The sequence below is a fragment of the Eptatretus burgeri genome, chromosome 4 (genome assembly GCF_056783735.1).
Source record: "Eptatretus burgeri isolate ZD-2024b chromosome 4, Ebu_testis_v1, whole genome shotgun sequence".
NCBI lineage: Eukaryota > Metazoa > Chordata > Myxini > Myxiniformes > Myxinidae > Eptatretus > Eptatretus burgeri.
In genome coordinates, this window is record NC_140964.1 from 11,163,075 (window position 1) to 11,175,785 (window position 12,711).

General features: G+C 44.3%; 1 protein-coding gene across 4 annotated transcripts in view; it reads right to left on the reverse strand.

The window, feature by feature from the left end:
* Window positions 1-5,909: 5,909 nt before the first annotated feature.
* The window catches only part of LOC147027475 (uncharacterized), a 36,610-nt gene continuing 29,808 nt past the window's right edge, over window positions 5,910-12,711 (reverse strand). For all 4 annotated transcript variants that reach the window (XM_085876933.1, XM_085876934.1, XM_085876930.1 and 1 more), the window contains exon 9: window positions 5,910-5,989. In XM_085876933.1, coding sequence (XP_085733059.1) covers window positions 5,975-5,989 — 15 coding nt within the window. In that variant the 3' untranslated portion in view covers window positions 5,910-5,974. The remainder of the gene's footprint in view (window positions 5,990-12,711) is intronic.

Here is a 12,711-nt window from a genome sequence, read left to right on the forward strand (position 1 = left end):
GCAGAATCTGACTCGAGGTTTGAAAGCAAGCTCTCCACCTTGTCAGGAGAAAAGGATACAGAGTCCAGGGACAGTTGGGTGCGACTGGGTAAAGTGGGTAGAGATAGAGATGGGTTTAGGACACAAGATTTAGCTGCAAACACCGAGTTTAGACATTCAGCTTTATCACGTGTGGAATCAGCAGTGCGGCCATTTGAGGTAAGGGAGGGGATGGAGGGGGAACATACACCAGAAACAGATTTGATTAAACGCCACCAGGATTTTGAGGAGGGAGAGAGGTTTGAGAGTTCAGACTTGAGATGAGAAAGATGTTGTTTTCTGGCTCTCCTGAGGGTAGATACACACTTGTTCCGAGCTTTGTGGAAAGAACTGAGATTGCCCTCAGTTGGGTTTGCTTTCCATGAGGCAAAGGCAAGTTGTTTCAGGACAACTGCCTCGCCACAAGCTTCAGCAAACCAAGGGCGGGAGGAAGGGTAAGACAACTGAACACGAGAGGGGATAAATCTGTGCATGAGGGAGAGCAAGTTTCTTTGAAAGAATTCCCAGGATGAGTTGATGTTTGAGAAAGTAGTGATAGGAGACCAGTCTGTAAGTTTGATGGCTGCTCGGAGACCCTACCAGTCGGCTTGAGTGAAATGCCAGACTCGACGGCGGTGAGGTGGTTCTCTGATAACAGCCAGAGAGATGTCCACTTTAACAAGGACGTGGTCAGAAGAACCAATTGGAGCGAAGGAAGAGCAGCAGATATTGTCAGGGAAATTTGTCAAAATCAGATCCAGAAGAGATGGAGTACCATTGGTTGAGATCCGGGTCGGGAAGTTGGCCGATTGAGTCAGTCCCAATGAGTCGCAGAAAGCTTTTGCTGAGGTGCCATGGCAGGTGAGAGAGGTACCCACACCTAGCCAACTGGCGTGATGACAATTGAAGTCACCACATAAGAGGAAGAGAGAGTTTGGATGAGAAGATAGAAGATGGTCCATGTTTTCGGAGAGTGAGGTGTAGATGGAGTCATCACTGTTCGGTGGACGGTACAGTACACATATAAACATGAGGTGGGAGTGGAGGGGAAGCCGAAGCCAGAGGTATTCCTGGGGGTGTGGGGGAGTGAGAGCAGTGCATGGAGAGTGAGGAATAGAGTCTTTGATGAAGAGAGCAACACCTCCACCAGGACGAGGCTCAGGTATGTCATACCGTAAGAGGGAGTAACCAGGGAGAGATACTTGGGAGTCAGACACGTCTTGGGAGAGGAAAGTTTCTGTTAGGCAGATAATGTCTGGTTTGTCAGTGGCAACCTGTATGGAAAGATCTGAAAGGTTTGAGCGAAGGCCCCGGATATTTGAGGTCCACACTTTTAATGAAGAGGTAGGGGAGGAGGCTTTGGGTGCAGGAGGTGGAGGGGAGGGGAGAGTAAGACAAGGGACGAGGGGGGAGGTAAGGAGGGTTGCTGAAAGAGTGTGGGGTATTGCAGAATAGCGAGGGGAGGGGGCCGAATGAGGAGGAGAAAAGGCTCTGTGGTGCTGGGGGAGAGGGGGACAAGAGACAAGGAAGAAGGCAGTTGAGGATTTGAGGAGGTGGAGTGAAGAGATGGAGGTGAGAGGGCAGTGGAGGGAGGCAGCTTGGTGGATGAGAGGGGGGGAACTTTGAGAAGGATGAGTGAGGGGGATGAAAGGTGGGAGAAAGGTGAGGGGGGAATTTTTGAGAGAGGTGAGAGGGAGGCTTGGAGGGAGAAGAGTGGGATGGTTGCTTTGAGAGTGAGAGTGAGGGGTGAGGGGGGTGAGTTGGCACTGAAGTTGGAAAAAAAGAATGTTTGATGGAAAGCGAGCATCCATTGCAAACTGTGGTTTTTAAAAGTTTTAGGTCAGAGATGCGATTTAACACAATTCTTGATGGATGCAATGAAGGCGAATTCAGAGCATGGAGAGAAGAAGCGCTGTAATAGTTGGATTTTTTTAGGCAAGGAATGAAGGAAAGGTCGAAATGAGAGCAGTCTGTTAAAATAGCAGAAGAGTAGTGCATTGTGAAACAGTAAAGAGTACTACATGTGTGAGAGAGGAAGATGAAGCATTATAAGATCGTTTTTGTTGTTAAAAATAATGTATGAGAAAGTTCAACAGATTAGGTCATGGAAGTGTAAAAAAAAAAAAAAAAAAAAAAAAAAAAAAATCGAGGAAGACGGAGGAAGTTAAGAGGAAGAAGAAGCAGAATCAGAAGGTGAGCGTGTTGTTGTTGTTGGGTATATATATATATATATATATATATATATATATTTTTTTTTTTTTTTTTTTGTTAATATTAATATTAATATATGACAGAGTTCAACAGATTAGGTCATGGAAGTGTAAAAAAAAAAAAAAATCGAGGAAGAAGACGAGGAGGAAGTTAAGAGGAAGAAGAAGAAGCAAATCGGGAGAAGGTGAGCGTGTTGTTGTTGTTGTAGGGTATTTATTTATTTATTTATTTGTTTTTTTTGTTGAGATAAGAAAGAGATTAGTTGGGAGAATGGGGGATGTTTGGAAAGTGGGGAGGATCAAAATTGAAGGTAATGGGGAGGATAGAAATTGAAGGTAATGTGGAGAAAAAAAAAAAAAAAAAACGATCGAACACCGAGTGGAACCGGTAGGCCTCAAGCCTAGGCCTAGGCCTCAAGCACAGGTAAGAACGTCGACAAAAATACTCACAAAATAGCACGATTTTTGAAACAAAACCGAACTAGCAACACACAGTAACATGTAGGTGAGAAAATTAAACAGTTAAAACGGGACAAATAACAACCGGAAACTTAGCTTTAAGAACGTCAGCAGGGAGCCCCAAAGGAGACCTCTCGCTGCTCTAAAACCGGAACCGGAAGTCAAATTTTTCCTGTTCTTTTTCTTTTTTCCTGTTCCCCAAGCTCAAGGGGGTGGTCAAGGGGACTCAATTTCCTGATGTGGAGGCCATCAAAAGGGCCGTGACGACGGAGCTCCTGAGGATTCAAGAAGAAGCCTTCCGGCAGTGCATCGAAGCGTGGAAGAAGAGGATGGACAAGTGTGTGAGACTGGAGGGAAACTATTTTGAGGGGGACAAGCTGTGATTTCAATATATTTTTTGGAATAAAATTTCTGTGAAGTCAGTCCCCTTACTTTTTAGACAGACCTCATGTATATATATATATATATATATATATATATGTATATATATATATATATATATATATGTATATATATATATATATATATATATATGTATATATATATATATATATATATATATGTATATATATATATATATATATATATATGTATATATATATATATATATATATATATATATATATATATATATATATATATATATATATATATGTATATATATATATATGTATATATATATATATATATATATATATATATATATATATATATATATGTATATATATATATATATATATATATATATATATATATATATATATATATATATATATATATATAATTTTTTTTTTGTAATATATATGTAGAATAGTAAATGGAATTCTGAGATTTTTTTATTTACTTAAAAATGGACATATGACTTATGTCAATGAATTTAGTTGCAACCGTCTTGTTGAGAAATAAAGGAAGGTGAGCATCGTTTCTTAAAGGATGAACTGGGATGGGAATCAAGGATTATACTCACATGGGGTGCACAATTTCTTTGGTCCAATGTAACAATGTAATAAATAAAATAGAAAGTATTTTTTTAATGTGTAAAATATTGAAAATACAGTGTGCTGTTGACATATAACTACGACTACTTTGACAGCCCTAATTATTTGCACCTTATTGTGGGTTTGGCCAGAGAACGTTTTGCGTCAGCAATTCAAGAACCAGCTGGCTTAACGTCCTTCCAATGGATGGCTCACGCAGTTGATGCATCATTTTTTTACACAGAACACCACGGTGACAGTTTATATAATAGCTGGGTTGAGATTCAAACCTCGGCTACACAGCTCACATTCATTCATGCACGCATACCTCTCGGCTATCCTATCCTGTGCTAATGGTATGGAACAAAGTGCTGTATGTTATATTATTCCCAAATTGTAAGTATTTAATTGAGTCCTGTCCTTCCTTCAACATTCCGGTCGTAAAAAATGGGTTAGACCTGTTTTGACAGCAACAGAAAAGGTGAGTAAAAGTTCTTTACTTCTTGACACTGTAGAGCACAGAACTCCAAATATCGTTGGCATGTCCAAAGATGATGTTGACTTGCTGACGCTGTGCTGGCTTCCTGTCCATCAGGAGACTGACTGACTGCAGGTCATGTCCTGTCCTCAATTCTGGTCTTGCAGCAGCAGCAGCAGCAATTTCAACAATTTGTCCTACCTAAACCCCATGCAATTGAACAATGTTTATAGTTCAACAGACTCCTTGCTCATCCAAATTTATACTAATAGCTTGCCTTCCCCATCTTTTGCCTCTCTTTTCTCTAATCTCTAGAACAGTCATTACCCCACACATGCGAAAAGAAAAGTGAGGTTAAGCATTACGTTCACTGTTGTCTGTCTGTAAACACCAGTTTATGATAAAGAAACAATTTAATTTCAATTGAGTGACATATTTTGATCCCGAACCGGCCATTTTAAGCGACTGTCACTGAATTCGTCCCAATCGCACATGCGCAGTGAGGAGTGAGATTTAAAAAAAAAAATTTAGTCCGTCTGCCTGTTTGGCAGTGAAACAGAATTAAAAATCATTCCCATGGAGTTGGCTTAATAGTTAGGATGGTGGACTTGGGATCCGAGGGTCCTGAGTTCAAATCCTGCTCACCCATTGAATAAATACCAGGTGGGGTTGACGCAGCCTGTCATCCTTCAAAGGTCGGCAAAATGAGTACCAGCTTGCTGGGATGTCCATGTCCCGGTGTGTGCCCCGGTTTAGAATAGGTACACCGTATCCCTGCGTGTCGTAAGAGGCGGCTAAAGGGTTGATGTCAAGAAGGGCATCCGGCCATAAAAAAAACATTGCCTCAAAAAGGGAACCATGATAGAAGATTGTCATGGGGCCCGCAAGGCTCACCCCTGCTCGTGCAAGGAAAAATGGCCTTAAAGTGTGTGTGTGTGTGTGTGTGTGTGTGTGTGTGTGTGTGTGTGTGTATCAGTTTGTCAGTGTGTGTGTGTGTGTGTGTGTGTGTGTGTGTGTGTGTGTGTGTGTGTGTGTGTGTGTGTGTGTGTGTGTGCGCGTGTGTGTCTGTGTCAGTGTATGTGTTAGTATGCCAGTGTGTGCGCAGTATGTCAGTATGTGTGTGCGTCAGTGTGTCAGTGTGTGTGTGTGTGTACCTGAACAATGTGCGGCGTAAGGTGTTCTATGAACGCTCCAGTTCAGCTTGTTTCAACTCCTGCTCGCTACAGTCTCCTCAAGTCCTACTTTGCGGTGTGAGCTCATCGTCACCTCATGTCAAATATGATGTTTACTTCTGAGCTTTGTCTTCCCATTTCAATCCTTCCATCGACTTGCTTTTGCCTTTCTAATGTCAGTACGTGAGCAACCGACTCTCGGGAAACGCTTTAGTGGTTCAGATCAATGTGACAATGTAGCTGTAGAAATGGGGGAAGCAGACAGACAGTGAGGGATCAACAGCTAAGGTACAAGATTCTTACTTGTTATAAAGCAAATGACAATCATAATTAGCTCCTTCATATGCACACCTAATGAATGACATAACTCAATGCAATTCACAAATACTTTCACAGATGAACATTTAGCAAAGGAGCAGGTTACTTTTTGTTTGTTTGTTTTGGCTAACTTTGGAATCAACTGTTTCAGAACATTTCTCCAATGCCATTCATACTCAAAGAAACACCAGGTGCCATTGCTTAATCACACAGGTGTGTCAGCTTCCAAGAACATGCAAACATAATGGGATTACAAACAAAAATGAAACGAACAAAGGTGAGTTGTGGTTTTTATTGGAAGGAAATTTTACTTGCAGAGAAAAATCGAAAAGCGACAAACGGCTACATCGTTAGCTCCTGCAAAACAATTGGGTGGGACAAAGAGGCATGGCAATCAGATATGGAAAAACTATCCAACATGTACCCCCAACTTATAAGAGTTCAAAAGCAGCAATCAACATCAATGAACCCATGCATTCACATTGTTAAGGAAGATACACAGACGTTAATTACCAGCATTACCACAGAGCAAGCTTCCCAGGAACTGTATCAATGATCATCGTCGTGTTACAGTGAAGTTGAAAAACAGTGCTGTCCTGTACTCGAAATCGCTTTACGAGTGTCGATGTGCAAGCATGACAAGAAGTTTGACGCATCGTACGAAAAATGATGAATGAATGAAAAAAATAAACAAGTACTGCAAGTGGATAAGTTCTTATGAATGAACGTAAACTGTTAGTTGCCGTTGTATTTGTCTGAATATCGATGTGAAATTACAAATGCTATGACTAATTATCTACCGAGACTTACTGGGCAAGAAATTTTAAAAAGCGATACTTTTCCTGGCTCGGTTAAGCTATTCCTGCAAAAATATGTTAAATATATATACTTCTATCTTGTCCTGACGATTCCATTGATAAAAACAAATGGAAGTTTACAAGAGTAGAAGAAGTCCACGAATCACCGATCGACGACAACTTGATGGGAAGTGTTAAACAGATAACGTAACTTTGTACTTTTCCTCGCTCTATATGCTCGACTAAGCTGTTCCTGCGAAATAAAGTGGAGACTAAATATCTCATTCTGACTAATCTACTGTATTTGGCAAAAAATATCCCATCATATTGAAAGAAGAACCACCAGGTGTTCCCTCCATATATATATATATATATATATATATATATATATATATATATATATATATATATATATATATATATATATATGCGTGCTGCGACTCTTCAGGATAGCCGTTTTTCTTTTACTATCTTTATTTTGGACCAACCGCCATTGTTACCACCACCAACCACAACATCAACCACCCACCGCGGCGCCGCTTCACGTCACACCTCGCAACCGTCGCATCGCCACCGTTCTTGCGCCGCTTGTGGGTACCGGTGTTGGACTCGTGCAGGGCGCGTGCCGAACAGCGTGTACAAAACCACGGATTTTCCACTTCAAAAACGGATCAAAAACGACACACGCCCACTTTTGTTCCGTCCAATCGGTGAGCGAGGGGCGATTTGGCCCCGCCTCCAGGGCGTTGGAGGGCGATCGCTATATGCAAATTTATGGATCAAAAAGCATTCACGCCCACTTTTTCTCGGGCCAATGGGGAGCGAGGTGAAAGGTCGGAGGCAGAGGGTCAAAGATGAGAGAGCGAAGCCACGGGGCTTATATAAGCGACCGCGTTCGTCAGTAGAGGAGAGTTAAGACTTCGCGGGCGGTGGAGTTGGGAAGAAGAAGCAAGAAGGAGTTGGTCGTCGTCGTGTGCGTTGGAGTCGGAGCGAAGGGGACGGAGCTGTGGAGAGGCGGCGAGGGCAGACGAGGGGGTGCTCGTGTCGTGCCGGGAGCTGCACACGAGGGAGGCCGACGGCGCGACCTGGTCGAGGTGGAGACGCTCGTCGCGGGACTCGAGGCAGAGTAGAAATCCTCCTTTCCCCCGAGCATCAGCAACCCCCTCCTGTTTCCCCCCGCGCTGAGATAGTGCGACCAAGGGGGCCCCTTTCCCACCCCCTACCAGACACTGCCCGCGAGGCCCGCGGAGTTGAGGCACCGTCGCCGCTCCGCGTCTCATCACCAGACGGGTAGGCCCGACCCGGTCTCGGCCTCAGGCCCGCCTCATCCTTGAGGGTATTCTTTTTCTTGGTTTTGGGTATGTGTTGTCGGCGCCGTCTGTGAAGTAAAATTGTATAAGTGTTGCCGTGTGCTCGCGTAATCGGTATTAGATCTGCATTGTCGCATTTGCTTTTTGTGTAAAATTGCATTGTGTTTCTTCTTCTTTTCTATGTGCTTTTGGTGGAATTGAATATGTGTGCTTTCCGTTCAGCGCGAATAAATGTGCTTTGTGTTGAACTGTTTCCCGCTTCGCTTCGTCATTTCTTTCATTGAATCCTCATCTTGCTTCACGTAAAGGGTTGGTAGTGGGCTGAATACGCCCGATAATTAATCGAACCGTCGAGGTCGATGAATAACACCGCTCGGTTATCCCGATAGTACGGAACGGGTCGCTTAAGTGGCCCGTGTCCGAAGTCGACCTGCGGCGAGGTGCGATCGCCCGGTCTACCCTCCGTGTGGGTACTTAGGTAGGTCGAATTTGGCGAGCAACCCTATCCCACGCGGGGGCTGATTGGCTCGATCGCGGTGAGACCGAAAGGTCCACCCGTGACTGGTTCCCGGCGTTAGTCCGAGAGGGTCACGACTGGATTGTCCGTCCGGTGGGCGACGTGCCGCGATTCGAGTTACGTGGCCGTCAGCACGCCGGCGGGCGCGAATCCGTAACAATATATATATATATATATATATTTTTTTTTTTTTTTTTTAATTACGAAATCTTTAATATAGTGATGACTTCCGTCATCTGTTTGTGTGTGTGTGTGTGTGTGTGTGTGTGTGTGTGTGTGTGTGTGTGTGTGTGTGTGTGTGTTTGTGTGTGTGTGTGTGTGTGTGTGTGTGTGTGTGTGTGTGTGTGTGTGTGTGTGTGTAGGCACAATAACTCGAGAACGGAAGAAGCTACCAATGTCAAATTACACCACGTGATTCAGGAGGGTGATGGCTAGTGCTGATTAGATTTTGGTCAAAATCCGTCAAAGGTCAAGGTCACAGTGAGGTCAAACATTCGATTTTTGATGGTTTGGTACAGAATCATCGTAGAAACTTCTGGTTTGCATCGCTACCTTCTCTGGGGACAGCTTTTTATGAGACAAGGTCAGAGGTCAAGTTGACGATTTCGTAAGTACCAGTCTCTGACTGCTTGTTTTTTGTTTGTTTAAACCGACCATTGTGTACAAGTAGCGATCTTGCCAAGGAAAGTAATTTTGATTGGCATGGTCAGTGTTAAACAGGTGGTTACTGTGACTAGTTGATTAATGTATCATGTGCAGTTTTTTCAGACGGGACAAATTACAAGTGGCTACGTTCTGAAGAGGTGTCTGCTCTGGCAGGTTAGACTGTAGTTGAATTTATAATGCATTATTTTATAGTGATAACTTGAACATTGCAGCAAGTTCAGCCATATGCTCGAGTGGATAACTCCGATTATATTGAAGGCCATTTTGTGATTACTTCGTCCAATTTAGTGGTAAATGAAGTTGAGGTCACTCTTGTGAAAGATTGTCCCTTTTAAGCTATTAAGATCAATTCACTCAACTGAAACCACCGTTCATTCCTCCATCTGAAACCCCTTCCCCTAGTCCCTTCACCTACCAACCCCCACTTCACACCATTCAAACTTTCCCCCTCCCCATTTTCATTCCACATCCAAAACCATCCCCTGACCACCACGTCGCTAATTACCCTATTAGCTCAATTTCCTCAGTCCAATCAGTCCAGCCCAAAGTACCCCATTAACACATTACCTGCAATACGCAAGGAATCCCACAGGGTGTACAAATCACCATGGAATTAAATAGATTTCTTTATTTTCTTCCCTGCAAAACCTCCCCTCATAAAACTCATTTGAGGTGATCATTGACATTGTTATTCTCTCTTGTCATTGTGTGAGATGAACAACAGCTGCTCACTGGTTGTGAGGGGTGGAGGGGGTCTGTGTCAATTACTGATATCGGGACAGTACATGTCCCCCGGTGTGTGCCCCGGTTAGAATAGGTACACCATATCCCTGCGTGTCGCAAGAGGCGACTAAAAGGGTTGGCGTCAGGAAGGACATCCGGCCATAAAAACATTGCCTCAAAAGGAAACCATGATGAGTACAACCGATGGGCAGGGTACAGCCCAAAGTACCCCGTAGGGGTCCTCACCCCCTCTCGTTAAAACTCAAGGTGGGGAACCTGATCAAAGCAAGGGAGGAAATTTTTCCATTTATGATGACCAATCGTCTGATGCCCCACGTGGAGATCGGTTTCTGAGGTTTGGTATGTGGAATGTTGGGACAATGACAGGGAGATCAGGAGAAGTGGTTGAAACATTGGTCAGAAAAAGAGTGGACAAATGTTGTGTGCAGTAGACACAATGGAAGGGAAGTGGTGTGAGAATGGTGAAGGGAAGGCAAGGGCAGAAGTAAAAGTTTATGTGGCAAGGGTGCCTGGAAGGCGTGCATGGTGTTGGTGTCATGTTTTCTGAGGAGTTTGTAGACAGTATAGTGAGTGTGACTAGAGTGAGTGAAAGATTGATGATGGTGAGAATCGTGATCGGAAAGCTCTTGGTGAACGTCATCTCGGGATATGCCCCGCAGGTCGGTCGAAGCGATGAAGAGAAGAACATGTTCTGGTGTGCGATGGAGAACTTGATGGAAAATGTGAAAGATGATGAAATTGTTGTGGGAGGAGGAGACTTGAATGGACATGTGGGAAGGAGTCCAGATGGTTTTGAGGGAGTCCATGGGGGTTATGGATATGGTGTGAGACATGGAGAAGGTGAAAGGATCTTGGAGTTTGCTGATGGAGCTGATTTGTTGATTTGTAATACTCAATTCCAGAAAGCGGATAATAAGCTTATTACATACACGTCAGGTGGGTCGACGACAACCATTGACTACCTGATGGTGCGTAGGCGCGATAGGGGAAACCTCCGGGACACAAAGGTGATCCCAGGGGAGGAGACTGTTTCGCAGCACCACCTGGTTGTCTGCGATATAAGGGTGAAAGGTGTGAGGAGAAATCGGCGGGTGAAGTACCAACCGAGGATGAAGGTGTGGAGGTTGAAAGAGGTGATAGTGAAGGAAGCATTAAGAGAGAGGCTGAGTATGGTTGAAGATGATGTGGTTGAGCTTGAAATTGGTTGCATGTCAATGAAAGATAGTCTATTGGGAGCCGTTGGTGAGGTATGTGGATGGACAAAAGGACCACCGAGGCACTCGGAAACATGGTGGTGGGGTGATGAAGTTGGAAAGACGATTGAAGAGAAGAGGAAGAAGTTAAAGGAATGGCAAAAGGCAAAGGATACGGTGGAAGAAGAGGCAGAGCATGAAAGTTATAAGGAAGCCAAGAAGGCTGCAAAGAAAGAGGTTGCAAAGGCGCAGGAGCCCCATAGGAAAATGTTTGGAGAACGCTTGGATTCGGAGGAGGGTAAGAGAGCGGTATTCAGGATTGCAAAGCAGATAGCGAGAGAGAGATTTGATGTGACGGGGGTGAGTTGCTTGAAGGATGAAGTGGGGCAAATCGTTGTGGATTCAGATGGAATTAAAGGAAGATGGAAGAGATGTATGGAAAGGCTGTTGAATGTAGAAAATGAATGGGATAGAAACATCGAGAGTAACCCAGTTTTAGGAGCAGCAGAGAAGATAACTGAGAAGGAAGTTGATGAAGCTATAAGAGCAATGAAGAGTCGAAAAGCAGGAGGGCCGACGGGAGTTGTGGGAGATATGTTGAAGGCAGCGGGAAGTTGGGGTGTGAAGAGAATGACAGAGATCTGTAATCTGGTGGTGAAAGGCGGCCGCATTCCAGTGGATTGGGAACTGAGTACCCTCGTCCCTCTGTACAAGGGGAAAGGTGACCCTCTGGACTGTGGCTCCTATAGAGCAATAAAGTTATTGGAGCATGGAATGAAGGTATTGGAAAGGGTGTTGGAGAAGAGGATAAGGAAGAAGGTAAAGATTGACAAAATGCAGTTTGGATTTATGCCAGGAAGAGGAATGACAGATGCAATTTTTATTGTAAGGCAGTTGCAGGAGAAGTACATGGAGAAGAGGAAGAAGTTGTTTTTTGGGTTTGTTGATCTGGAGAAAGCATTTGATAGGGTTCCACGTGAAGTAATGACATGGGCATTGAGGAAGTTAGGAGTGGAGGAATGGTTGATCAGAGTAGTGATGGCCATGTACGAGAGAGCACGCACAGCTGTAAGGACGAAGGATGGGAACAGTGGTGAGTTTGAGGTGAAGGTGGGAGTGCACCAGGGGTCGGTACTAAGTCCACTTCTATTTGTAGTTGTGATGGAGGTGCTGGCTCGGAGGGTAAAGGAGGGTTTACCGTGGGAGCTGCTGTATGCAGACGATCTGGTGTTGATTGCATAGAGTATGGATGGACTGAAGGAGAAGATGAACAAGTGGAAGGAATGTATGGAGGCAAAATGTTTGAAGGTGAATATCGGAAAGACGAATGTGATGGCAAGTGGTAAAGCATGTGGTGAGGTGGAAAGGACTGGGAAGTGGCCGTGTGCTGTGTGCAGGAAGGGTGTCGGAGTGAACTCCATTCAGTGTACAATGTGTGCTGAATGGGTTCATCGAAAATGTAGTGGGGTGAGAGGGTCATTAACCAGTGTGGCAGCTACATTCAAGTGTAAGGTGTGCATCGAGGGAGCAGCAGATGAAGGAATTGTTGAGTTGGATCTTGGAAATGGTGTGAAGTTGGAAGGGGTGAAAACATTTTGCTATCTCGGAGACATGCTGAATGGAGAAGGTGGATCAGACTCTTCGACGGTTGCTAGAGTGAGATGTGCATGGAAGAAGTTTCGGGAACTGAGTGGCGTGCTGACGAAGAGGGGAGTGTCGTTGAAGCTGAAGGGAAAGGTGTATGCTACATGTGTGAGGAGTACGATGATTTATGGGAGTGAGACATGGGTAATGAACATGGAGCAGCAACAAAGGCTGGAAAGGGTGGAAATGCGAATGGTTCGGTGGATGT